This window comes from Oryza brachyantha, chromosome 3, assembly GCF_000231095.2.
Source record: "Oryza brachyantha chromosome 3, ObraRS2, whole genome shotgun sequence".
Lineage (NCBI taxonomy): Eukaryota > Viridiplantae > Streptophyta > Magnoliopsida > Poales > Poaceae > Oryza > Oryza brachyantha.
Genome location: NC_023165.2, coordinates 7001402 through 7028978, shown reverse-complemented (window position 1 = coordinate 7028978; position 27577 = coordinate 7001402). Strand labels below are relative to the sequence as shown.

Here is a 27577-nt window from a genome sequence, read left to right as displayed (position 1 = left end):
CACCCACACCGGCGCCTTTTGTTTACTGGTACGTCCTAGCTGTGAGCCCGTGCGGCCAATGCCAAGGGCACATGCATGAAGATGCGGGTGCAGCATCGCACCCTCCCATCCACGCCGTGTGCGCCACCGAACCATCACGTAGTACAACCACCATTTAACTGGCCAAGCCAGCCGCAGTAATTATCCTTTTTTGCCCGACCCAATCCTTCGATTCGGTTCATGAGTTCCCTCCGATCCATCCGTCCGTCCACGAGACGCACGGCGCCGGGGTTGTTGCCGTTGTTGCTTGCATGCACCCCGCGAACTCCACCGCCGCGACCGCGCGCGCACAGGGCACAGCCCACCCACCCACCCCATCGCGCGCTCGCGTGCCTTTTTTATTAGCCGCGGACGCAGCGGATGCACTACCCGTCTCCCACCACCACCACCGCGTCCGCGGATCCGCGGGAAAGAAACCGAGCGAGAAAGCGAGCCTCGTCGCTGCTCTGCTTGCCATTTATTTCCCGTCTCGCGCCACTCCAACCAGCAACTCATCTTCCTTTCTTTCTTTCTTCTTTTCTCTCTCTTTTTTCCTTCTGCCTCTTTCTTCGCCGCTTCTTCTACCGAGCAACTCCTGCTTCTGTTTCCTCCTCATCGGCCGCACCAGTGCCGGTGGTAATTAGCACGGCGCTGAACGTGCGGCGGTGGCAGTAATGGCGGCAGCCACGGCGGCTCCGCTGCGGCCGCGGCTGCTGCTGCTGCTCCTCTCCGCGCTGGTGGGCGCGTCGCGGGCGGCAAACGTGACGTACGACCACCGCGCGGTGGTCATCGACGGCGTGCGACGAGTGCTCGTCTCCGGGTCCATCCACTACCCGCGGAGCACCCCCGACGTGCGTCGACGGCTCTTCCTCTCTCTTTCTCTCTTGTCCACGCACCGTTCGTCCTCCCCTGTTCTTGGTAGCTAGGCCGCTGGTACTAATAAAAGCTGACATTGCCATGGCGGCGGTGGCGGTGTTCGTCGGTTGCAGATGTGGCCGGGGCTGATCCAAAAGGCCAAAGACGGCGGCCTGGACGTCATCGAGACGTACGTCTTCTGGGACATCCACGAGCCCGTCCGGGGACAGGCACGTACTCCTCCACCTCTCTGTCTCTCGATACCACCAAGGCATCAACTTCTCACTCCCAAGTCCCAACTGCTACTTCCCAGTACTAGTATTATCCATTTATTCTCCAGTAATAGAATCTCCCCGAATTTAGTTACCTGTAATCTTTTCTTTTTCTTTTTCCCGTCATCATCTCCTGCCTTCCTGGCCATCATGTGTCAAAGGGCGGTGTTTGCTTCCTCTGCACCCTATGCTTTATTCTCCCACTCATCTGACTCACTTCTAGACTTTCTTGCCTCTCATGAACTGCTACTACTTGTAGTATATCATCGATGTATGGAAATTTTAACGACCAGCTGATTGGAAACAGTACGATTTCGAGGGAAGGAAGGACCTTGTCAGGTTCGTGAAGGCCGTCGCCGACGCCGGCCTCTACGTGCACCTCAGGATCGGACCGTACGTCTGCGCCGAGTGGAACTACGGGTGCAGTGCATTGCCGCTTCGCATAGCTCTCGCGCGCTTCGTCTCCGTCGCCGGCTGATCGGCAGCTACAAAATGCAGGGGGTTCCCGGTGTGGCTGCACTTCGTGGAGGGGATCAAGTTCAGGACGGACAACGCGGCGTTCAAGGCGGAGATGCAGCGGTTCACGGAGAAGGTGGTGGACACGATGAAGGGCGCCGGGCTGTACGCGTCGCAGGGCGGGCCGATCATCCTGTCGCAGATCGAGAACGAGTACGGCAACGTCGACTCGGCGTACGGCGCGGCCGGCAAGGCCTACATGCGGTGGGCCGCCGGGATGGCCGTCTCCCTCGACACCGGCGTGCCGTGGGTCATGTGCCAGCAGTCCGACGCCCCCGACCCCCTCGTGAGTAGCAGTAGTAGGTCTCTCAGCTGCCTTCGCTCGCACCGACCGACACGCTGACGCGTGACGTGGCCGCACCCGAATGCTGTGCAGATCAACACGTGCAACGGGTTCTACTGCGACCAGTTCACGCCGAACTCCAACGGCAAGCCCAAGATGTGGACGGAGAACTGGAGCGGGTGGTTCCTCTCCTTCGGCGGCGCCGTGCCGTACCGCCCGGCCGAGGACCTCGCCTTCGCCGTCGCGAGGTTCTACCAGCGCGGCGGCACGTTCCAGAACTACTACATGGTAAGCAGGCAGCACAGAAGTGTTCCTGGGTAAACACGCGGGCTCTCCGACTCTTCGAGCTGTTGATAGTTTTTTTCCGTAGCAAAGTTAACTGTGGATTTTTTGTTGGCTTGCAGTACCACGGGGGGACCAACTTCGGGCGCAGCACGGGAGGACCATTCATCGCCACGAGCTACGACTACGATGCCCCCATTGATGAGTACGGTGAGTGTACCGTCAGCAGCTGGCTGTACTTATTTACTGGCATGTTTAAGTTTGCTTGGCAATGGCAGCTACGTTTAATCGAAGTATGTTTGTCGTCTGGGAATCGTTGACTGATCACAATTAAAAAAGAACAAGAAGTCAAGAACACACTTGAGGAACTGTATAGTGGAGTAGTATCTTTTTTTAAAAGAAATATGATCAAAATTTTGAGCCCACAAGAACTTTCCTTTGTGTGGGACTTGGGTGTGTGCAGTCACACCTCTCACTAACTGAAACACCATCTTTTGTTGCAATATTGTGGTTCAGGGATGGTCAGGCAGCCAAAGTGGGGCCACTTGAGGGATGTGCACAAGGCAATAAAGTTGTGCGAACCAGCTCTCGTAGCAGCTGAGCCATCATATAGTTCTTTGGGTCAAAATGCTGAGGTATGTGGATCCTCTCTTTCAAAAAGTGACTAACCCGTATTAATTAACGAAAAAGAAATATGAGTCAATCAACAGTGAAGGAGCACAGATGTAGCTAATCTTGTTCAGAAATAAAATATCTGTTTACCTTTGATGATTTGTTCCGGTACACATGATGACGGTGTTTGTACTCTTCTGGCTTCAGGCTACCGTATATCAGACTGCTGGCAATTCAGTATGCGCGGCATTCCTGGCCAACATGGATGCCCAGTCTGATAAAACTGTCAAATTCAACGGTAACATGTATAAGCTCCCAGCGTGGTCTGTGAGCATCCTACCTGACTGCAAGAATGTGGTATTGAACACAGCTCAGGTATGTGCATTCCTTGTCCTCACTTGCTTGAACATAATATGCATTTGGGGAAGAACAGAACTAATAATGATGCCTGTGGTTATCCCCTTGCAGATCAATACTCAGGTCACAACTTCAGAAATGAGAAGCCTGGGATCGAGTACTCAAGGAACTGATGATTCATCCATTACACCGGAACTTGCTACAGCTGGCTGGAGCTATGCCATAGAGCCTGTTGGTATCACAAAGGAGAATGCCTTGACAAAACCTGGACTGATGGAGCAGATAAATACCACGGCTGATGCCAGTGATTTCCTCTGGTACTCAACTAGGTATAGGCCTTATACTATACTCTTATGTGTAGATGTCCATATAACTATAAAAGAAAACTGGCAGTCACAAGGTCATTCACCGGGTTAATAAGGTTATATTAACCGTGCTTTGTGCAGCATCATTGTTAAAGGTGATGAACCATATCTGAACGGCAGCCAGTCCAATCTGCTCGTCAGCTCACTCGGACATGTTCTTCAGGTCTACATCAATGGCAAATTGGCAGGTAAAGCTTGAAGTGACAATGAAATGCATTCATATGATATTTGAATTGTGATGTTAAAAACGAACGATGATCTTACACGCATAAGTAGTGTTTGCGTACTGAAATATAATTGCTGACACATTACCAGGAAATGCTAAGGGCAGTGCTAGCAGCTCACTCATCTCATTGCAGACACCAGTTACACTTGTACCTGGGAAGAATAAGATAGATCTTCTGAGCACAACAGTTGGGCTATCGGTAATTCATTCTTAACTTAGAAGTGATGCACCTATTCACATTTAATTTTCAATACTTGTCTGTCCATCTGTAGTGTGATATTTTAGAATAGACGTATTGGAAAGTAAAACTATATCCTATTCTACCTCTTTCTTTTAATAAACAACTCTGTAACAACAGAATTATGGTGCATTCTTTGACCTGGTTGGCGCTGGAATCACTGGTCCAGTAAAGCTTAGTGGACTAAATGGTGCCCTTGATCTATCTTCTACAGGTTGGACATACCAGGTATTCTACTATCCACTCATTTACTGTTTCAGATATTTTTAATCAAAAAAACCATTTGTTCATGCTGTTTTGAGATTGCCTTGAATACAATACACCAACCATAGGCCTAATATGGTTTGTTTTCCCTCATCATAATTTTCACCACTTCAGGTTGGACTCAGAGGAGAAGACTTGCATCTGTATAATCCTTCAGAAGCCTCACCAGAATGGGTTTCAGACAACAGTTACCCGATCAACCAACCATTGATATGGTACAAGGTCAGTATGACCCTATGACCCAGTAAGCAAAATTTTTTTTATTAAATAAACCTTTTTAGCAAATAATTTTATTACTAAACCATCGGGCAAAATTTGTTCAAAACTAAACCTTTTGGCCACGCCAATGCTGGTGACGTGACAAGACAACGCTGCCACGTAGCCTGGGCGGAATGGCGGTCTTGCCACGCCAATGTCAGTGGCGTGGCAAGACAATGCCGCCACGCCACCGACAATGGAGTGGCAAGCCATTTCCCCGCGTCTTTGTTGGTAACGTGGCCAAAAGGTTCATGCGATCAAAATATTTTTCCCGGAGGTTTGGTAATAAAATTATTTATTAAAAAGATTTTTAAAAAAATCGTGAAAGCTGCTTTTGGTGTTTGGGTACGTGTAAGATGGCTTTGGGTTCAGTTAGCTAGATCTATACATTCTATTGATTGATCAATCCCACCCTCATCTTTTCGCTCGTGCTCATGCTTATATGCCAAAATTTATTCTTTTTCAACTTTAAATTTGAAGTTTATTTTTAGGTTTTTCATCGTAGTTTATTTTTCAATCTTTGCTTTTAGATCACTAACATGAATATAGAAGATTTATTCATAAATTATTTTTATTTTATAAATATATCGTTTTTTCCCCTGAAAAAGCAAAGCAGTGACCCCCTATTTCTTGAATTATTACCTTGGGATAATGTGCAAAGTTGCTAAATGAGATGCTCCAAACTGCAGACCAAGTTTATGGCACCCGCAGGTGATCATCCTGTTGCTATAGACTTCACAGGAATGGGGAAAGGGGAGGCATGGGTGAATGGCCAGAGCATTGGTCGCTACTGGCCAACCAATTTGGCTCCACAGAGCGGCTGTGTAAACTCATGCAACTACAGAGGAGCTTATAGTTCGAATAAATGCCTAAATAAATGTGGACAGCCATCACAGACCCTGTATGAGTTCTGCAAAATCTCAGTATCACCAGAATATGATCCACAGTTTTTTTCATATCTACAATATGTTTCCTAATGCATAGCCAATTCCAATATATTCGCATCTTCACATATTAGAACATTTTTGGCAAAGTGTCATTTAGCTGTGCATGACATCCCACTTCTATTTCAGTACTTATTAAAAAGTATTGATGTATTTACTGTACTAAAACATCTAGGCATAAAATCTCAAAGCTGTATTTATGAGCGCCATGAAACCCAGTATGGTTACTAATTGGATGCCTTACCTTGTTAAACAGGTATCACGTGCCCCGTTCATTTCTCCAACCAGGCAGCAATGATCTAGTCCTCTTTGAGCAGTTTGGTGGTGACCCGAGTATGATATCCTTCACAACAAGGCAGACAACTAGTATATGCGCACATGTTTCAGAGATGCATCCAGCCCAAATCGATAGCTGGATCTCTCAATCTCAGAGGCCTGGACCAGCAATTCGCCTGGAGTGCCCTAGAGAAGGCCAGGTCATTAGCAATATCAAGTTTGCAAGCTTTGGGACGCCAAGTGGCACATGTGGGAACTACAACCATGGGGAATGCAGCAGCTCTCAGGCTCTTGCAGTTGTTCAAGAGGTAATCTGAGCCGCTCCACTTCCGTACTTGCCATACCTCAATGGCAGTCATGTTTTTCTTACTGGTTGAACTCTGCAGGCCTGTGTTGGGGTGAGAAATTGCACTGTTCCAGTGTCATCAACGAACTTCGGGGATCCATGCAGCGGGGTCACAAAAAGTCTTGTGGTCGAAGCTGCATGCTCATGACAGGTTTGACGATGCTGGTTAGTAGGAAACAAAAGTAGTTTGAGGGGGCGAAGCCAGAAACCTTCCGTGTAGAAAACATGCAACAAGGAATAAATGTTCCCACATTGCAGGTGGAAAAGGAATAAATGATCCCAAATAGCTTTGGAGCCTTGCAAGCTGTTAGATTATATGCTTAGATTGAGTTGTACTTGTTAATGTTATAAATCTCTACATTTGTACAAGTGGATCTTTTGCAATTATTTTGAGATATACTTGTAATTCAATCAAAGATAACGCACGCCTTCCTTTATTGAATTCTAAGTTTGCTATCCCTATAAATGCACCTGAAACTCTAATGCACTTTGTAGAAAAGTATGTGAAACTCTGAAAATGTTCGTGCCTGCAGATACGCAGGTCCATAAAATAGATGTTTTGCTTCATAAATAAGAAAATGCAAAAGCTTTTACTCGCGGAACAGATATACCCCTTTGTGTGGACAGCTGAGCTGAAGAATACTCTACCGCAATGGTGTCTGCAGCATCATGGATTAGTGTCTGCGTGGAACTTTGCTTCAGCTTGTAAAATTGACTTTCTTTGGTTCCTGGCAATATCAGAATGATCCACCTTCCATCACCTTCTAGATTGCGATGTTCTAAGAATTGGTTAGTACTATAGTATTAGTAAATCTATGAAGAAATCAAAGATATATGCGTAGTCTAGCGTTCAATAACCACTGATCTGCATTGCATCTGTAGCTCGTAGGCATGCATTATGCAGCAGATTTTGTAAAATATGAAGCCAGCACCACTGCACAGGCAATAACAAGACATGTTCACTGAACGGTGAGGATGTGAGGCACACATCTACAAAAAGATACATCCAACATGTTACTGAACAATAATTAACACATTGCCCCTTTTAGCAGCACAGCTACCGAGTCCTACAACCAATTAGACATATTACCAAGTTGCATCATTAACAAAAAGAGTTGAAAACATGAAATTGCATTTGATCTATCAATAAGTTAGCAGCTGAAAATAAGAATAGGTAAATGCCCTTCACACTGAGCATCTAAACCATATGGCGAAACACAATATGCAGGACAGGTCCAAACTCAACATCAGTCAAAACTCAAACAGGCATCGTCTACCCTGGAAGCTGGAGGTGTCACACTTTCATGTACCAAATGACAAGAAAAAGGTTATTGCATTCTATTATGCACAAGACAATAGCAGGTAGCTTGCTACAACAGCCGAACAGAGAAGATGATACAACAAAGTACAACAAAGCTACCAGCACTGCAAGATTAATCTGCAATTACTACAACCTAGTGGATTAGTTGCACTGCCTGCTCTAGGAACATACATATCAATATAAAATAAGAAAGGACATCTCCTTTCCAAACAGAAAATATTACATAGTGGGTCTCTAGACAATAAACTAGCCCACATGCATTCCACCTCCCATAAAATATGTGTTTGTTTCCATATTGGGCCTCTTGTTTGTGTCCATCACCTGATCTCTCATATTGAGGAGTTGCTTTGGATGGTAGACGGGTGGGTGCTGATGCATTTGCATGAAATCTGTTGCAACCATTGGCAAAGGACCACTCTCTAGATTCACATTCACCAAATCAAAAGAGTGCAACCCATTCTGAGCAGTAGATACCATATTCATATCCACTCTGGTGTCACCTTGTATCAGGTGAGGGGACGACATGTTCATATCAACTCTTCTGTCCCCTTGTATCAGATGTGAAGATGTCAGGTTCATATCAATCCTTCTATCACTTTGTATGAAGTGCGGCGATGCCAGGTTCATATCAACTCTTCTATCCCCCTGTATCAAGTGTGGGGAGGCCATGTTCATGTCAACCCTTCTGTCCCTCTGCATCAAGTGAGGGGATGCCATGTTCATGTCAACTCTTCCCTCTCCATGAATAAGGTGGGGTGTTGGGATCTTCATCTCAACTCTTCTGTCCCCATGAATCATAGCTGTGGTGTTTGATGTTATGGCATCCCCATGACCATGAACCAGGGCTGTGGTGTTTGAAGTCACATTTGTATCGACCCTTCTGTCTCCCTGAATCAGGGCTGTGCTATTTGATGACATGTTCACATCTACTCTCCTATCCGCAGACACTTGACCAGTTACTGACATATTTACATCAACCTGCTGATCATCTTGCTGAACATGGTCGGGCCTAATTAGTTTGTCCTTCGCTTCCTTCATAACCGACAACACAAACTCTTTCAGCTCAGGTTCTCTGGCTCCAATGTCAATGACGTCTTCTAAATACTCATGACCACACGCATAAAGATCATTGAAAACGCTCAAATCTCTATTGGATGATACAGAACTGGAGCTTGCAGATGCATGAAGTATTCTAAAGTCTTTCCTCCAACGGTTGAGGATGTATTTTGATGGCAGCATCAATACATTCTCTTGCTTCAGAACAGAGAGAGCATGGCTGCAAAGAATGCCCCGTGATGGAAAGGAGCGACAGATGCACCAGACATCCTTGTCAGCACTATTGTAGACAACTGTATAGTCGACCTTCTTTCCCTGTACTAACTCACTAGCCATATAGGTAATTGAATTTCCACTCCTGTCTACCTCTTTGCAAATCACATGCATTAATTGTTTGATCTCGTCTTGGAATGCTTGAAACATAGGTACTGTGTAGAGCTCCATGAGTTGCTCCTCAAAGGGCAATCCTGACAACAAAGTTAGCCTAGAGTAATAAGAGCGCAAATCATCATATGCCTCCCTTTCCAGCTTCCCTCTTAGAGTAGTCTCATATTGCTCAAGGAAAACTGGCAGGGTAGTTTTAGTTGTCACCACGCCATCAAAGTATGGATCTGGTTTCTCGACCTTCCTGATAGCAGAAGTGCCAGCCCAGAATGAATGGTTGACATAACCAGGTGCCCATTGTTTCCGGCAGCTGTACAAAGCAGAGAACCATTCGTTGTCTTTGAGCTTGTACTGCTCAACCATGGACCCCCACTCTCTCTCGAAGTCAGTAAGTGTGACCGTGTCATAAACAACCTCCTTGAATCTTGAGGAAATCGCCTCTTTCTCATGTGTGCGTCCAACATTTTCTTGGAGCTTTTTCAAGATATGCCAAAAACAGAAACGGTGTCTTGCATTTGGCAACACCTCAGCCACAGCTAATGCGACAGCATCTGAATAGGTGGTTGTGATTGCCTCTGGTGGCTTGCCACTCATACAGCTCAGCCACCTCTTCAACAACCAGACATAGTTTTCTTTGCTGTCGCTAGAAAGGAGACCACAACCAAGTAGAACAAGGTGACCATGGTTGTTCACACCAAGGAGTGTGGCCAATGGGAAGCTAACACGAGAGTGCTGTAAATACATCACATCAAGTGTAATCACATCACCAAAATAGCGGTATTGTGCCTGGGACCTCGAATCAGTCCAAAAAAAATTCTTCACATGAGTTTCGTGATCAAGATCCCAGTAATGCATGAAGTTTGGCTTCTTGCGCTGCATCGTCTCAATAAACTTCTTCAGTGCAATAAGGTCATCCTCCCCGAAACGCTGCACAAAACTGTCACTTCTACTAAACCTAAACCCACCAACAGAGGCTCCACCAACACTCCGCTTGGGCCGAGTTGGGAACTTCCTGGTTTCAGCGATCTCACTCAGCGACTTCTCCACCATATCATCCATTTCATCAGAAATTTTGGCCTTCTTTTTAGCTGAATCAGGCATTTCCCTGTAAGCCTTCAAGAACCTCACCATGTCAGGTGTGCAGGGATGGTTATGCTCCAGCTCAACGAACTCCACCTTCCACTTGTCCTCTGCCCGCTTGTCACGGATGATCAGCATCGCCTTGCATCCCGTCTTCTCGGCAGCGCCACGTCGAGCCCGCTTCTCCTGGGAGGCAGCTGCTCGCTTGCTACTGCGGAGTGGGTAGCGAGCACCTGAGCCATCAGACGGGCTTGCGCCAGCACGGGACTTACCACCGTGAGTGCAGGTGAAGGTAGAGCGGTAGCGTAGCCCCTCGTAGTTGTGGCAGGTACGGCGCACCGCATGGAAGCCAGTGTGGTAGGCGTAGGCCTTGTAGAGCGAGAAGGCCTCGTCCACAGAGTCGAACACCGCACCCACACGCGGAACGAGGGCCTCCTCCAGCGTGCGCGGCTCGAAGGCCTCAACCGGTTCGCCACCGCCGTCCGCATCCCCCTCCTCGTCGGAGGCGACGACCACCTCGTCGTCCTCCTCCTCCTCCACCACCACCTCCTCATCCTCATCCACGTCATCCGCAGGTTCCCCATTCAGATCATCAGCGACCTCCCTCTTGACACGCCTGGCCGCGGCCGCCTCGTCCTCTTCCTCCTCCTCCAAGCTAGGGTTTCGCGCCCGGCGGGCGCGGGAGGAGCGGGGCCTCTCCGAACCCTCCACCATGGCCCCCCCCTGCCCCCCTTCCCTATTTACGCACCACCCCCCCCAACGCCCGCACGCCCACGCCCCGCCCCACGCGCGCTCACCACAAGGCCACGCCTCCCAAAAGCATTAACACTAGGGGTACAAGGGGCCCGATACCTCGCGGAGAGAAATGGCGAGGGTTCGGCGCGGGCAGCCGTACGGCGCCGCGGGGGAGGGGCGCGGGGTCACCGGGGGAGCGGCGGGGGCGCGCGGGGGGCCGTCGATCTGGGCGGGGCCGGCGAGCCTGGGGACGTCGCCGGGGGGAGAAGGGAAATTTTGGGAATTTTGGGGGGGGGGGGGGGGGGGGGGGGGGAGAGAGACTGGTGGTCACTGGTGTGGAGGAGGAGAGGAGGACGAGAGTTTCTCCCTCTGTCTGCGTCTTTCCGGGTGGGTCTAAGGATTTGCGACGTGAGACATGGCTCGGGGGATGTGGCGGATAGGGGAGGACGGGGATCGACGCGTGGACGAGGCTGACGTGTGGGCCCGGGTTGCTCTGTGCGTTTGCGTGCGAGCAAAACTTGTGTGTGCGTTTACATGTGTGGATCAATTGTTTTTTTGTGAACGTCCGGGACTGCTGCTTGGGGTTTTTATTTTCATGTATCTGTTCGAGCAAAAAATGACTTGTACTACGTGTTTGATACAGAAGAGTTTTATTACAATATAAACAGGCAATTTTCGTAGAAATGGGGATGGGGGTAATGCCATGTATTCAAAGTAGAGCGTATTGAGCCTAAGTTTTGTGTGCTAAAATGCACAAAGGCACACGCGAGAAAATATAACCTACATATATACAACAAGGGCGGGAATATCAAAGAGTTTAAATACGATCTATTTGATTATATGATAAATAAATATAATTTAAAATGAGCCTCTAAATTTGCTATATGTGCTAGAAATTACCATTTTAATCATAAAGGAAAGGAAAAAAACAATGTTAGATCATAGCAAGTCTATATTTTAACGGTTGAGATTTAATAGATACTATATGACACTCCGTGCTTTGCTACAGAATATATGGATGAATATATGTTAAATTGTTAAAATAATGCATGAACACATGTTGAAATAATAAATGAATACATGTTAATGAGAAGTGAAATAATAAATGAATACATGTTGAAATATTATGGAAATTGTAAAGAGTATGATGCTTTGGCATTGTTATATATTAATCTTTAGAATCTAATAGATTGTATATGATGTATGATTAAATAAACTTTAAATATAACCGTTGCTGATGAGTTGTGTCATTGCATATTTGTGTGTTGAGCTTGTGTAGCATGCTTGCATGAGCTTTAAATGTAATAGTTGCTAGTGAAAAATGACATGTCATGTTTACATGTTAAGCTTTATAACTAGTGGGTAAGAACTATATAGGAAAAATAAATATGTTGGATTATAGCTAAAAGAGCTCACTTGTGATGCAATCAATAGTTTCCTTTAGATGCTCTCGTAGAAAATGGAGAAATTATAGTAGGATATGGAGTTAGAGTTTGATATGTTCAAAATAACATGCACACATATGTAAAGACAAAAGACCAAAACAACATTCACACGTGTGAACTAGCTAAACCTGTGCATCATACCAAAATGGGAAAACATACGACTATAAATTTAAAGAAGGCTTTGATGGACTTTAGAAAGGTCTCTGTATAGTAGTCGTACTGGTAGCCAATATGTTGTAAATTGCAAAACATACATATGTATTCACATATGACTATTTGAGTTATCTGAAGTTTAAATAGAGACAAGCTAACAACCATTCCAGATAAAGAAGCTTGAGGCAACCTACAAGGAAATATAAATCAAACAATTTACTAAGTGTAAAAAAAATCCAATACATACACAAACAGACAAAGGCAATGAACACCTACCCTGTGACTGAAGTACCAGTAAAAGGAATAGGACGACTAGCGGAACTTTTAAAAAACTTAAAAGCATAACTCTTGTGACGATAGAAGATGCATCACGCAATACATGATAGAATATGATGTATTTATTAGGTGAAGACATACTACAAGTGAGAGGATACAACTAATAGTTTAAGGATAAACATATAGGCAAAAAATGGAATAAATATATCATAAAGTTATCTTTGATTTATTTTAATGTTAGATGTTACTAAATGACCCATCATGTTAGCTTTATGGACATATGAATCACTATATTAATCGAAATATCATATATCTAAGTTTGGTCAAGTTACCCTAGAATTTTATTACATTTTTGTTTTTATAATTTGTTCAAAATAAAATGTGAAACTTTCAATGTTGTTTTCTAAGTAAACTTTATAATAATGATGCTATTCATGCAATCTACGAGGGTTACCATGCTATTATTTACTTAAACCATTGGGTCATTTAATATTGAGTTGTTTTATGTTCATAGCATTTTTTGTTTTGTAGGTGTATTGATTTTCCATGTATTTGTTTAAGAAAAAATGATGAAGTGTTTCATATTTGTATGGAGGTTATATAGTTTTGTCTTTTCAACCAACTCTTCCTTGTGTCTTTGTGAGATGTCTTTCCTTATTGTCCATGGACGTGGATTAGAAGGCAGGAAAATTTAATATGTCGCATTGGAATATTTGGTGCAATTATATCTTACTCTAGCATCCTATGTAACACATGCAAAATATTAATAAGTGCTTTATCACCTTAAACTCATAATGACCATAAAATGTATAGTTTGAACAATCATATTGGATTTAACATGTTTGGTGAGGTAGTATTGGTGTTGAGTACAAGCGTGAATGCGTGGTACAAGCATCATTTCATATCCTGCATCTAGGGAACTTGTACTAATTGATGTCTGAATAAGTGAAAATAAATAGAGTAATTTTAACTTTAATCGTTAAATGACCCAAAACACTATTACAAGATGGTGAAATTTGGTTTATTGTGAAGCTTAATAAATGTGGATGAGATAACCACAACACTCTTATGAATAGTATGCAATTCTTAGAGAAAAGGTGTTTCGCCTATTTACTAATCGTATGAAACCATGATCTAGAATATCACATTCTTAAATAGAAGATTCCAGCGCAACTATGAAACTATTTTCGCAGTGCAAGGCTAAAGCAATGTTTGACATCTCCCCCACCACCGCCCCCACCAAAAAAAAGAGTGGCCAAGATGTCGACGCTAAATCTTTCCTTTGTCTTAATACTTGATGATTTAGTTATAGGACATAAGCAAGTTGCTTGGTAAATAACAATTAGTTATAAAAGCAACATAAGGCACTCATGGATTTGGTGATAAACCATGTTAGTGTCAGATGTTTTGTTTAAGTATACTTTCAAAGACTAACCTACCTTAGAATATAGATATTTATATCCTTTTTTGGAATAAATTAAGTTTTGAAGTAAGAAATGGTTATAATTTTGTCGACGGAATGGGAAACGAGGTCCCCACATTGGCAAATAAGTGTCACTTTAGGGCCAAAATCCATGAGGGACTCCAGAACATAGTATGAGTGTCTCAAAGAGAAACGACCTAAGCTAGGTGCCCTGCGCTAGCCAACGAATGTGGTTCTTAGTCACGTACCTCCGGAAGCGAGTAGCACTATTCGGTCCTGAGTAGCAATACTGGACTCCCTGGCCATTCTGATCGTAAAAAACTAGCCACGTCGAGGTGTTCGATGCCAATACATGTCCTTGAGCTTATCGTTTCCTGTAGAGGTCAAATCTAGAGGAGCTCAAGGTCCGGATGGTCCAAACTACCACATTCAATGTAGTATGAAGGATGTCTCATGCAGGACAGTGTTCATGTGCCTATGCCACCAGACATATAGGATGGATGGGACCAATGATTGATCGGAGACATGGGTCAAGACAATTAACGTTCCCCATGAGCACGGGCAACGAGGCCATAGTCAGTCTACTCACTAGCCCACATTCCTTACTTCTTCCGTCATGGCCAGGTTGATCGGTGGGGTCCGTATTACAGAGAGGCTTCACCACCCATAAATCGGTTGATCCCCGCCTCTGACGAGATGGGCAATATACCTAACTCCTGTTGGAGGGATCCACGTAGGTCACACATTTCATATTGTACCATATTTTTTATTGCAACCTATCTTGCTATGTGTGGCAGCCTAATAAGAGGATGACCTTTTGGCCGAGGGGGGAATATTTCTTCAAGAAAATCACTGTAGCAAAAGGGCAATTGAGAATATAGAAGTATGATATTATGTTTCTCAGCGACCTAAACATGTCTAAAATTTTGTTTCTCTCATTTGTTCTTGAGCTCACCGTATTCAATACATGTGTTTGATGCGCATGGTTCACCTTGAGGCCAAATTCAAAACAAAGCCAACTCGGGTTCCCGTTGATCGGTGCTCGTTCCACCAACAGATTGATTGAAATAGGAAAGTAGACAAATAAATTAGAGTAAAATACGTGGCCGGTCCTTAAACTTATGGCGCAGTACCACTTAGGTCCATAAACTTAGAAAATGCACGTTTAGGTCCATGAACTCGTTTTAATATCTAAATTCATGGACCTGGATGGTACATTAAAACAAGTTCATGGATCTAAACGTGTATTTTCTAAGTTTATGAACCTAAGTGGTATCGCGCCATAAGTTTAAGGACCGAGCATGCATTTTACTCAATAAATTAAATGAAGAAGTCTTATGATTGGTTGATATAAAAGATAAGAAGAAAAGTGGTTTTGTTTTTAGACTCATGCATTCTTTAGCTCAGCGGCTCAGCCATTTCCTCGTGTTCTGTCCTGATCGGTCGTTTGGAGCTCCATGCACTTGTTGTAAAGCCATGTTTTGTTGATAGAGTGTTTATCTACTCAAGTAGGGCCATAAACTCCACTTTGAATGCTAACCAAGCCAGCTATAGTAAGTGTACCACGTATGATTGTACCTATAGTACATCTCTATTATCCATGATTTGTCAATGCTACCGCGTCTCCCATCCCATAAATACGAGCATCACAGTTTCAGTTTAAATCTCACATCCCATCCATCAATTCGCAGACCTATGCATGGCACCACCAGTGACCTGGATTTCTTCCGATTATCATTGGCATCTCCAATTTATGCACTCGTGCCTACCATACTTTCTTCAAAATCAAAGATGGTGAATTGGGCTTAAGCTGAACCCCACTAGGCAAAAGCAGAACAGGGACACCTCTGGTTGAGCTCTTGAACCGCTTCCCACTCACTACAAAACCCCTTTCCTTTTCCAAAAGCTCAATAAGAAAAAGAAAAATACCTCGGGCAGTTAACAAATAGCCCCTCCAGGTTCCATGTTAGCAAGAGCAAGCTGGTGGAAGCACACGACCATTTTAGAAGCAGGTTTCAACTTTCATGGTAGTTTCCAGTAGAACATAGAGGAAAACTTACCATCACGGTAACCACATTTTTTTTTCCTTGAAGGGTGAATAGTTTTATTTATTTCTGAAACGTAACAGTGATTGATACACTAACCGTGATTGGCAGGGGCATTGTACAGGTCAAACAAAGTCAATCGAGTAGAATTCACACTTAAGCAAGTGATAACGGGCACAACGAACATGCACTCGGTTCTCTGTCTATTGACATCACCGTGTGGAACAGATTATCATAATGACATCAATTTTCTCATTCACCTTCTCATAAACCAAAATAGAGGTGTTTCTAGGATACGTGGCGGCATAATATATTTTTTTACAGTAAAATGTACACATTTGGGCCTTTGTTACCTACATTTCACTTTAGAATCTTTAAGCTTAACTTTTTTACTTTAGACCAAATAAATTTATCATTGCTATAGTTTGACTGGTCTCAAATAGCAACATTTCTCATCAGGTCTAATCTCACTTTTGCAATATATGGACTGCACCTAGGTGAGAGTTCCCCGGTGTACCAGAGTCGATGTGTTTGAAGTCACTGATGTATGCTAAAAATTCGTTGATGGTGGTTCATAAGACAATGATAAATTTAAGTGGACCAAAGTAAAAATATAGATTTATGGGTGATTTAAAATAAAATTCAGGTAATAAAATGTAAATAAACTGCCGTTTACTCAAAATATTTTTTAAAAAAACAATACCAATTAAACATGTTTTTAAGAACTCGTGACCTTTATTAGAAAAGAAAGTTACAGGTAAAATACATGGGAGATTTTAAACCCTTCAAGATTTAGGATTTCAGTTCTAAAAATTGACAAGAGGGAGCTACCAACCGTATGTCAGGTTATGAAACCCCTTCTCGTCGGCACATAAGTTGATGATTTTCTTGATTTTCTAGCCATCCGATTAGCTACTCCATTTATTTTTGCTGAAATTAGCTACTCCATTTAGTCTTCACGCTATCCGTCTCATGTGTAGCTACTCCGTTTATTTTTGCTGCAAGCTCCAATGTCCAGGAGACACCATGAAATCATTTTTGGTTAGGGTCTCCACTAGAGTAGAGTTATCTAAAACGATAACTACATTGCCAATCTACAGTGCTTTTGTTATATTGCAAGCCACCCAAATCCCATCTAGTTATACCTGCACATTAGAGGTAGGTAAAAGCGGCACCGCATACTTGGATGAGCAAACATTTATGGCTAATTAGACCATGAATAAAGATTTATGGTCCTGTTAGACTATATTCGTAAGAAACCTCAACATAACATCTTGTTCGTACCAGAAATCTGAATATGCAATTAATAGATTCACCTATAGTAGTTTGTTGATTCTCATTTCCTATTTTTCAACTTGAAAATGTCATTCTAGCATGCCAGTACCTCTGTTACATAAATACCACGATTACTGATGTTATGAGATAAGGTAAACCATGTTCTTCAGTAGGTTTAGTGAGTATATTATATTAACCTGCACAAAAAATATAATAATAAATTAATATCATTAATTTATTATTAGCTAAAAAAACTTAAAAATAGATTGATATATTTTTTAAAACAACTTTTCTATAGAAAATTTTCAGAGAAAACACAAAATATTTTAGAAAACCTACGCGCGAAAAAAAAATCTAGGTTACGAACAAATGCAACCATAGTACTAATTAATATATACCTACATGTACATGTTTGAACTAACCTGTTGTATGTTTAAAACTTTGTCCAACAAATCAGACGGTGTGTTTGAGAGGAAAATTTGAAATATAGCATTGAAAGCAGCGCATATACGGGCATTTGAGACTAATAAAAAAAACCATGTGCATGCTTGACTATCCGCAAAATCATCGGTAGGCAAACCAACGTGGTTGTCCAAACCTCGTTAAAAATAGACAGTACTCTAGATTAAACGGCCACCGCATCAACCACCGCGTGTACTTCTTATTAATCTCTACTCTCATTCTATTCGAAGTTTCTTCTTTTTTACTCATGTTTGCACGTCAAAAACGAGAATCACATGCCGCACAAAAATCAAAAACACAAGGGCCTGATGATAAATAAGCGTATTTGTTTTGTTTTTTTTCTTTTTTGCAAGTGCCAACTCTTAACCCCACCGAAAAAGCACAGGACAGTAGTGGTGCTTTACGCGCAACCTTCCATTATAGCCCCCAAAAATACAGACAGAAAAAGAAAAGCAGCGGGGAATTGTGTGCAAGCATCCCCCTTATCGCGTCGTCCCTTTCGTTCTCCCCATCCATCCTTTCTTTCATTCTTTTCCCGATCGAATCGTTTGAGTTGTAGGTCTCCTCAATCGATTTCGATTCGAGAGGGGATCGAGTTCTGTGTTGGCTTTGTAGATCGTTCTTCTCTTTTGGCTTGTGATTCCTCGGGCGTCGGAAGTGTTTGTTCTTCGCAAGCCTTTTTTTTTTGTATATCGGTAATCTCGACGGGAGAGGTTGCCGTGTCCGATTTCGATGCTCCCAGGCCTCAAGATCCAGTTTTGACGCCGTCTCTGAGCTCCCCGTGCTGATCCCGCGAGAGAGGATGGGCAACGCCGGTAGCAACGGCGGAGGGGGTGCCCCTGGTAGCCGCCGCCGGGGCACCGCCCACGGCCACGGCCACCATCAGGTCCACCACCACCACCACCACCAGGCGTCCTCTCCGCCTCCGCCGCCGCCGCCGGAGTCGTCCCCCAGCCACTACGTGTTCGCGGCCGCCACGCCGTACCCTCCGCCGCAGTACACCAACCCCAACCTGCCGCCGCGGTACTACCCTCAATACGGAAATTACTACCCGCCGCCGCCGCCGTCGCTGCAGGTGCCCCTCCCGGCGCCGTACGACCACCACCACAGGGGCGCCGCCGCGGGGGAGTTCCCGCCATCGGCCCCGCCCCACCACTACCACGGCTGGCCTGGGGCCTCTGGGCGGCAACCCTGCGGATTCCAGCAGCACATGCCGACGCCGTACGTCGAGCACCAGAAGGCTATTACGATCCGCAACGATGTCAATCTCAAGAAGGAAACCCTTCGGGTTGAGCCTGATGAGGAGTGCCCCGGCCGCTTCCTCGTAGCCTTCACCTTTGACGCCACCGTTGCTGGAAGGTGAATCTCTGTTTATATTTTGCAGTACATCGAACTTATGTGCTAGTATTTCACGTATGCACTGGAGGAGTTTTGCTGTTCAGTTGCATACTTAAAATATGACTGGAGTCTGGGTCTATTTTGAATCAAGTGGCTTGATTCGCTGGAGTTGGTGCTAACATGGAATTAGCGCTCTTGGTGACTCTAACGCTTTCTTGCGCTTCAGGGTCGCAATTTCCATTTCAGTGATCTTACGTCTGTATATCATTTTGACAATTTAATCTCTAGATCACATATATAGTAAAGGAACACAAAAGCAATTACTCCACAAAGCTACTTTGCTTTTTGAACACTGAAGCTACTAATAAGACCTGATGTTTGATCTTGTACCACGATTGTCTAGCTAGTTATTGCTTTATACTTTATTCCTTGTTTCTTAGGCCTTAGCTAGAGCTACGACTGATGACACTGCAATGAGCCAATGACTAATTGAAAAACTTCTTTTCAAATTCCAGTGATCTCAAGTGACCATTAGCTTGCATATATTGATCCCCTCAATAGTTTTTTAACCTAACCAGCTGCCTGTCCTGGGGCAGAACAGTGACGTTGGAACCGATGAAAAGGCAATGTTCATGAGAATTGCAACGGCTTTATGAGAGATATTGTAACATGGTGATAGACATATATATGCTATAATGTCCAACTCTCACTCTACTACATCATTGCCTAGTAACTTGATTGATTGGGATTTCCCTCATTTGAACTATTCTTTTTTATTGCTCCCCTATCCTGCCTATATTGTTTGCATCAGTTATTACTCCAGCTACAATATAAGATGTCTAGTGCTATTCTGATATAATATTTGTTACGGTACGATCAAATAGTTTATTTTATACTCTTCACTTACCATTTTCACTATATCATCAGCATATTTACCACACGTCCATTCTAGGTTAAAAGTGTATATGTTATCAGGAGATGCCAATTGAGGCAAATTAAGTTAGGGTTTGTGTGGTTTGAGCCCACACTTTGAAAGACCTTCAAGGCTTTGACAACTATGTTTGGCCAACTTTGGCAGGCTTGCTGCAAACTTTTGGTGCACCACTAAATCTTAGTCTAGTGCTCAACCTATCACATTCGAAACTTCTGTTGCTAACTTTTGTGTGATTTATGGCAAACAAGTATTTAGCAACATAATATGCAGTATACTGGCAGGAATAACTAGTTTGGCAAGTTGCAACCAAATAGGGTGTTCCTTCGAGTTGTAGTTTAGATAGATATTATGAGTGTAATCCCTTTTTTCCCTTATCAAGAAGCTTTAACGATGTACAATAAGATACTGTTTTGTGATAACCTGTTTTGGCTGCATTTTTCTCAGAAATAGTTTGAAATTCTGTAGGGTGTTCAATGTTTGAATTTGTTGTGATTTCTCTCCATTGATCTGTCTGTGTTAGTGTGAATCGCATTACCCAACACAACCTGGCACATATTTCCTCGGAATTTGGTACTGATATGCTTATACTTATACTGAATTTCTACTGTTTTGTACTCCCTTTGTTTCATATTATAAGACTTTTTGGGTTTCTCTAGATTCATACATGTATTAGTGTATAATACACATATGAATCTAGGCAAGGCCAGAAAGTCTTATAATGTGGAAAGGAGGGAATACTGAAGGTATGTTATTGTTAATTATGTAGTGTCATCATATTATTCATGCCGTTTGTGTCAAGCATTGTCAACATCTGTACTACAAGCAAAATAAATATATATTTTTATTTAAGAAAAGGTGCTTAAGCAATTCTTCTTGATCTACTTCTTTGGACAGCATGACTGTTTACTTCTTTGCAAAAGAAGACCTCAACTGCAATCTAACAGCGGTGAAAGAAGACCTGATTAAGCCTGTTACTGTTAGCTTCAAAGAGGGTCTTGGTCAGAAGTTCAGGCAGCCTTCTGGCACAGGAATCGACTTCTCCATGTTTGAGAAATCTGAGTTATTGAAGCAGGGGGACATGGATGTATATCCACTTGCAGTTAAAGCTGAAACGAGGCCTGTTGATCAGCAGTTGGAAGGAGAAGATCAAAAGACAAAAACTCCAAACTCACAGATCACACAGGCCCTGTTTGAAAAGAAGGAAAGCGGGGACTATCAAGTTCGAGTTGCTAGCCAGATCCTTTGGGTCAATGGAACTAGGTATGAATTGCAGGAAATATACGGAATAGGAAACTCGGTGGAAGGCGATGTTGATGCCAATGATCCTGGGAAAGAATGTGTTATTTGCCTCTCGGAGCCAAGGGATACTACTGTTCTCCCTTGTAGGCATATGGTAAGTACCCAATTTGTGTATGGACTAGTTCATGTTCGGCATTAAATAAAGCTGCAAAGTTATCTGTTTGTAAAACCATATATCCTTATGGTTTACCTGGTATGATTGTTCACATTTTGTATTCTGAAAACCAGTTCAAACAAATCTGTCAGCGATTTCCGCGCATTTTTAGCATCTCTAATAAACACTGACATTTATATCTTCTGGTACAGTGCATGTGCAGTGAGTGTGCCAAGGTCCTGAGGTACCAGACGACCCGATGCCCTATCTGCCGACAGCCTGTTGAGCGGCTCCTCGAGATCAAAGTCAACAACAAAGCTGAAGAGCAGCAGTCACCGCAATCACCGATCAAAGCCAACAGCAAAGCTGAAGAGCAGGAGCAGTCACCCCAATCCCAATCATCACCTATCCCACCCACGCCTCCGACATAAGGAAGGGGTGTAGCCACGAAAGATACTGGGCGTGTATGACCATGATATGCCCTCCAGATTGTGGGCTTGTGGCCATCCGACCTTCTCCGTTTTGTGATTGCGCTCTTTGCTCAAGCATGGCGGGATGTAACAGATGTGTACCTTCAGTGTATGTTAGCACATAAGCTCCTGGTATAATGTGGCTTTTCTGGGCTGTGGATGCCGAGAGGGAGTGGATTGGGTGTGCCATATAACACATCACATGGATTCATGCTTGTATGATTGCCCTAACCTGAACAAGTGGAGGACATCCCATGCCTACTCTACTGGGGTTCCTCCATCATCAGGGAGAAAAAATTGCTACAGAAGGTGGACTCCAGATTTGTACAAAGCCACATGATTCCCATTATACTGTTACCCTGATGATGATACCCTGTCTGTTGTGCTGTGACTGCAAGAGCGTTTTGCATGGAAATAACTTGCAACATGGCCAGATAGCTAATTGTTGCAATGGTCAACCTGCCGTTGGGATCACGCTTCAAACTTTGTTTGTCATAGTGGTAAAATCAAACCAGAAATGTGTTGTCGTGTGATCCTCCCAACCTCAGTTACCTGGCTGGTGCTGGTAGGAAATCAGCGGATGGGAGTTGGGGCAGTTGACCACTTTAGACCAGTCAAAAATGTTTTCCTCTTTTCGCTTATATTTATGCTTATAAACAAAAAAATTTAAATAAAACTTAAATTTAAAGTTAATTTAAATTTTTTTATTATAATTTATTTTTTAACTATTGTTTTTAGATAACTAAGAGCGTATACATAAAAGTTTTAACCTTAAAGATTAAAGTATTTTTCAATCGTTAATAAATAGATTCGCTTATGCCTTTACTAGCAAAAAGAAGACCCTCTTTGTTTTTCTACCAGAAGTGAGGAGGTATTCGCAGAACCATGGCGATGGTAGGTGCTACCAGATTCGACCGATCACTCCATCCAGCAGAAGCGAGGTCAGATTCCAAGTCAAAATCACAAAGGTATGTCCGGTTCAGACACTGGATCGGCGAATCAACCGGGCGGGTCAGAGCCACTGAGGCTAGCGCTCCTCCTGGTGAGCCGGGCGGTACGAATCCCATTCCGGTCGAACCGGACCGGGCGGTCGTAGGTGGAGCGCACGCCAGTGGAGAACCGGGCGGCCGAAGCGGGGGAGGGGTAGGTGGCCGAGTCCCCCCCCCCCCCCCCCGTCGCGTATTAAACCGGCGGCTTCCTTCCTCCTCCCCTCCCCTCCCCTCCCCGCCTCGCCTCGCCTCAGCTCACCAACCAAACCAACCAACCACCCGGCCCGGCTCCAATGGCCGCCGCGCCAACGTCGTCGCAGCCGGTGGCCGGCGCCAGGGCGGCCTCGCGCGTCCTCCCCCGCGGCGGCGGGCTCCGCGCCTTCCCGGAGTCCGCCCCCGCCTCCCTCCGCTTCTCCGTCGGCCGCCGCCGCGCCGCGCGCCTAGGTCCGCCTGCTCCGCTCCATCCATCCCCCCTGACCCCTGCTACTGAAATTGTTTGGTGGAATTTGGTAGACTGCTTGGTTGCTCGGGGCTTCGAGATTATCTATCTATCCATTGATCCGTCTTTGTTGGCATGGGCGAAGAGGGCAGCCACTCGTTGTTTTGGAGGGGAAAGAATCAGCATTTTTTTATGCCATGGGCGTGTTTTACTTGTAGGGGTGATTTGAAAGAAGAGAAAAGCTTCTGCTTTGTTCTATGCTAACATCAAAAAAATTGTTTAGTATCATTGCTGGTTTAGATCTTGAGGGTTGGAACAAAATTGTAGTTTTAATGTTGCTACGTTTGGATTTTCCATGAAGAATGGTGAAAGTGCTTACTCTAACATTGGTTGCTCCTGATTATTCGAAAACAGAGGTGAAGGCGTCTGCAAATGTCTTTGGGAACTACTTCCAGGTCGCAACTTATGGAGAGTCTCATGGAGGTGGTGTTGGTTGCGTAATCAGTGGCTGCCCACCCAGAATCCCACTTACTGAGGCAGACATGCAAGTAGAACTGGACCGAAGGTTTGTCTCTTACAAATTTCATTAATTCTGTGGCAACAGCTAGCTTCTGTCGAAATACAGGACTACGCAAACGCGGTCCTGCTGACCCCCTGCAGATACGATTGTTTTGCTATGCATTCACTGATATGAAATTTTGATCGTCACAGACGCCCAGGTCAGAGCAGAATAACCACCCCGAGAAAGGAAACCGATACCTGCAAAATTCTTTCAGGGACACATGAAGGTATGCTGTCTTCCAGGACATGGGATAAACTTGGAAAATAATTCTTCAAAGTAGAGTATTAGCTTGTCTTATATTCATCATATCACTGATAGGTTTTCTGCAGGAGTGACCACTGGGACGCCAATTCATGTTTTTGTCCCAAACACGGATCAGAGAGGGGGTGTAAGTATCTATGTTTCACATTAATTTATTGATATAACATATAAAAGCCGGGCATAACCATATTCATTCCCACAGGATTACAGTGAAATGGCTAAGGCATACAGACCTTCCCATGCCGATGCAACTTATGACTTCAAATACGGTGTTAGGGCAGTTCAGGTACCTTACGTCATGTCATTTAACCATCAACCATGGCACCTATGTTGAATACTTCATTTACTGAATGTCTAATCAAACATCTTCCTGTACCAACTGAATGACAGGGAGGTGGAAGATCATCAGCAAGAGAAACCATCGGAAGGGTGGCTGCAGGAGCTCTTGCAAAGAAAATTCTTAAGCTCAAATCTGGAGTAGAGGTGTGATTCTAATTGGCAATTGACCTGTTTACTTATCCATGAACAATTGAATGCTGAAGAAAAATGAAACTGCATTTGGACATACATCCTAAATATGTCAAAACCATGAAACAAATTTGGTCCAATACCTTATAGCAGCAAAATATTTGATTGCAGATATTGGCATTTGTTTCTAAAGTGCATCAAGTTGTACTTCCAGAAGATGCCATTGACTATGAAACTGTAACGATGGAACAGGTTTGTGGTTCTTGCCATTTCATGTTTAACATTACTGGACAGTCTCTGAAGGCATTTGCTGAATATGATATTTGTTTTGTCTTTCAGATAGAGAGCAACATTGTTAGATGTCCTGATCCAGAATATGCACAGAAGATGATTGATGCAATTGACAAAGTACGAGTTAAAGGGGATTCGATTGGTGGTGTGGTCACATGCATTGCAAGAAATGTTCCTCGTGTAAGTATTGAGACCCTGCAATTATGTTGATTTTGTTACATGTCCTCCAACCATATAAACTAAATGAACTGTGCACTCTCTACTCATGACTGCCCTGCTCTGGACTTTGGACTAGATCATATGTTTGAAAATTGAAGTTTGATCGTTCATTACAAAAATATGTTTTCTCTGTTGAGATACTGATATGATAGAGCAACAATAATTTGTAGGGGATTGGCTCACCTGTATTTGACAAACTTGAGGCTGAATTAGCAAAAGCTATGCTTTCTCTTCCTGCAAGCAAGGGGTTTGAGATCGGTAGTGGATTTGCAGGTAATTGAAATAATCTGCACATAGTTAGTTGGTTTATTGTCTGCAAATAGCTGAAAGCATGCCAACTACTTTGCAACTGGCCTCAATACTAACTAATAACTTGTGACCAGGTACTGACTATACTGGAAGTGAGCATAATGATGAGTTCTATATGGATGAGGCTGGAAATGTGAGAACAAAAAGTAACCGTTCAGGCGGTGTGCAGGTGATAGTCCCCTATTGCTTGACAGTTATATTACTCCCTATCATCTATTGTTTTCACTACATCTAGTCAAAAGTATAATATACTGATGGATTAGTATTTATAACATGTATGTCCATGCAGGGAGGGATATCAAATGGTGAAATTATATACTTCAAAGTTGCTTTCAAGCCAACAGCAACTATTGGGGTAAGATATTCCAGCTCAAGTAATTCATTTTTTTCTTCAGTGTAATTTTCCCCCTTAGCAACAGTGCTATGTCATGTCTTCAAATAGCAAGTATTATGATGTTGTGGATGCAGTTAATAAAACACTGTTTTCTCAATTCTCTATACTAATCTTTTCAGCAACTATCAGGAATATCTAAATTTTCCTTTTGGGCAGTATATTTGAATCTTTTCTAGTGGGGTATAGGCCGCGTTCGTTCCCCCGGTTGAAGATAACTTAACTCCCTCATTTTTCGCGCCGTACGTTTTTCGAACTGTTAAATGGTGTATTTTTTGCAAAAATTTTCTATAGGAAAGTTGTTTCAAAAAATCATATTAATCTATTTTATATTTTTTAAATAATTAATAATTAATTAATCATGTACTAATCTATTACTATGTTTTCTGTACCGGATAAATTAACTTATCTACCCCTCTCACCGAACGCAGCCATAGTAGTACATTTTGTGCGTTTTGTGGTGTAATTTATGTAACATTTCAGGATTGCTGTTTTTTGAAATGCTGTATTGCCACTTATTTGAGTATTCGATTTCACTTTTCCAGAAGAAACAAAATACTGTTTCAAGGGAGCATCAGGATGTTGAACTTTTAGCAAGGGGTCGCCATGACCCATGTGTTGTCCCTCGAGGTGATGGCTCTACGGCTCAACCTGGACTTCCCTTCCCTTGATCACTCATGATAGTCCATATAATCTGACCTTTTTCCATCCATTACTCTTGTAGCTGTTCCGATGGTGGAGTCCATGGCCGCATTGGTTCTCATGGACCAGCTGATGGCGCACATTGCTCAATGCGAGATGTTTCCACTGAACCTTGCCCTACAAGAACCAGTAGGCTCTGCCAGCAGTGTACCTGCGTTTGCACCAGATCTGTCATAATGCCTGCCTTGAACAAGGAGTACATCCTATGCGATTTCCCCACCTCGGTTTCTCTCATCTGCCATGCTTCTGGGTTTGGCTAAGCAGTTCGCAGTTTTGCACAAAGCCTGTATCCTAGTGTACACCTTGAGTTATTGTACCCAAGAGATTTGTTATACAGTAAGCATGAAGATAAAATTGCATCCGTGCATGTTTTGTGATATGGACAATCTGTACTTGAATCAGGTTTTTCCTAGCAATAAAAATCTTACATTTATGAAAGTTACTGCCTCCTGTATGATCACTGGATGTCTGGACATTTTCATGAAACTTCGTTGCAAAATCACGTGGAAGGAACCCATCGTGCAAATTCTAAAATTTAATTTCGGAGTTGATTTGGGTTGTTTATTATAGTTTAGTTTTCGGTCTTTGTTTCTAAATCACCAACGGCACATAAGGGGTGATTGGCAAATTTACAAACGAAAAATAATTTATGAATAAAACTTTTATACATGTATTCTTAGCAAATCTAAAACCAAGACCGGAAAATAAACTTCAGCGAAAGAAACCTGATATCAACTCTAAATTTAAGATTAAAAATTTAAATTTTGTTTTATAAGTAGAAGCAAAAAGATAGGATAATTTTTTTACCTACAAATGTCTGTTGGTTGTTGATGAGCCATTAATCCAATTATCTATCTAGCCTACGGTGCACCAACTAATTGTATTCGATTTTACTCATCCTACTAAAATCATCTTGATAAGATCGGATGGTTAGAATGGACTTTAACTCTTCTTACATAGACTTTCTATAAATTTCTATAAATTAGAGATTTTCTATATATGTTATTTGAGAGTTATGCAATTGTAAAAGTCTAATGTAGCAAC

At 43.3% G+C, this 27577-nt stretch overlaps 4 protein-coding genes across 4 annotated transcripts; 3 read left to right on the top strand and 1 right to left on the bottom strand.

The window, feature by feature from the left end:
- The first annotated feature begins 419 nt into the window (after window positions 1–419).
- Window positions 420–6554, top strand: LOC102713337 (beta-galactosidase 6). Its single transcript, XM_006649699.3, has 16 exons — window positions 420–869; window positions 1008–1103; window positions 1453–1565; window positions 1644–1947; window positions 2038–2232; window positions 2349–2436; window positions 2743–2861; window positions 3046–3213; window positions 3307–3524; window positions 3642–3748; window positions 3876–3985; window positions 4145–4252; window positions 4403–4510; window positions 5236–5447; window positions 5747–6074; window positions 6153–6554. The coding sequence occupies exons 1-16, from the start codon at window positions 693–695 to the stop codon at window positions 6258–6260; spliced, it is 2559 nt and encodes an 852-aa protein (XP_006649762.3). The 5' UTR covers window positions 420–692; the 3' UTR covers window positions 6261–6554.
- Window positions 6555–7426: 872 nt separating this feature from the next.
- LOC102713058 (protein FAR1-RELATED SEQUENCE 6-like) lies at window positions 7427–10742 on the bottom strand. Its single transcript, XM_006649698.3, has one exon. The coding sequence runs from the start codon at window positions 10665–10667 to the stop codon at window positions 7680–7682; it is 2988 nt and encodes a 995-aa protein (XP_006649761.2). The 5' UTR covers window positions 10668–10742; the 3' UTR covers window positions 7427–7679.
- Window positions 10743–18205: 7463 nt separating this feature from the next.
- On the top strand, window positions 18206–22273 carry LOC102712788 (probable E3 ubiquitin-protein ligase LOG2). Its single transcript, XM_006649697.3, has 3 exons — window positions 18206–19126; window positions 20934–21432; window positions 21645–22273. The coding sequence occupies exons 1-3, from the start codon at window positions 18570–18572 to the stop codon at window positions 21861–21863; spliced, it is 1275 nt and encodes a 424-aa protein (XP_006649760.1). The 5' UTR covers window positions 18206–18569; the 3' UTR covers window positions 21864–22273.
- An 847-nt stretch (window positions 22274–23120) lies between these two features.
- LOC102700417 (chorismate synthase 2, chloroplastic) lies at window positions 23121–26971 on the top strand. The gene is made up of 13 exons (XM_015834350.2): window positions 23121–23335; window positions 23745–23895; window positions 24042–24118; window positions 24222–24280; window positions 24356–24439; window positions 24544–24636; window positions 24793–24873; window positions 24961–25092; window positions 25302–25404; window positions 25515–25609; window positions 25730–25795; window positions 26377–26461; window positions 26556–26971. Exons 1-13 carry the CDS (start codon window positions 23185–23187, stop codon window positions 26708–26710), a joined length of 1332 nt encoding a protein of 443 aa, XP_015689836.2. The 5' UTR covers window positions 23121–23184; the 3' UTR covers window positions 26711–26971.
- Window positions 26972–27577: the final 606 nt, after the last annotated feature.

Excerpts from the sequence above, each read along its gene's own strand:
- LOC102713337 (XM_006649699.3), top strand. The coding sequence starts at position 693 with ATGGCGGCAGCCACGGCGGCTCCGCTGCGGCCGCGGCTGCTGCTGCTG. Across the intron at positions 3,525-3,641 it reads TTCCTCTGGTACTCAACTAG|CATCATTGTTAAAGGTGATG; the intron begins GTATAGGCCTTA and ends TGCTTTGTGCAG. Across the intron at positions 5,448-5,746 it reads GGACAGCCATCACAGACCCT|GTATCACGTGCCCCGTTCAT; the intron begins GTATGAGTTCTG and ends CTTGTTAAACAG.
- LOC102713058 (XM_006649698.3), bottom strand. The coding sequence starts at position 10,667 with ATGGTGGAGGGTTCGGAGAGGCCCCGCTCCTCCCGCGCCCGCCGGGCG.
- LOC102712788 (XM_006649697.3), top strand. The coding sequence starts at position 18,570 with ATGGGCAACGCCGGTAGCAACGGCGGAGGGGGTGCCCCTGGTAGCCGC. Across the intron at positions 19,127-20,933 it reads GACGCCACCGTTGCTGGAAG|CATGACTGTTTACTTCTTTG; the intron begins GTGAATCTCTGT and ends TTCTTTGGACAG. Across the intron at positions 21,433-21,644 it reads TTCTCCCTTGTAGGCATATG|TGCATGTGCAGTGAGTGTGC; the intron begins GTAAGTACCCAA and ends CTTCTGGTACAG.
- LOC102700417 (XM_015834350.2), top strand. The coding sequence starts at position 23,185 with ATGGCCGCCGCGCCAACGTCGTCGCAGCCGGTGGCCGGCGCCAGGGCG. Across the intron at positions 25,405-25,514 it reads GATCGGTAGTGGATTTGCAG|GTACTGACTATACTGGAAGT; the intron begins GTAATTGAAATA and ends ACTTGTGACCAG. Across the intron at positions 25,610-25,729 it reads ACCGTTCAGGCGGTGTGCAG|GGAGGGATATCAAATGGTGA; the intron begins GTGATAGTCCCC and ends ATGTCCATGCAG.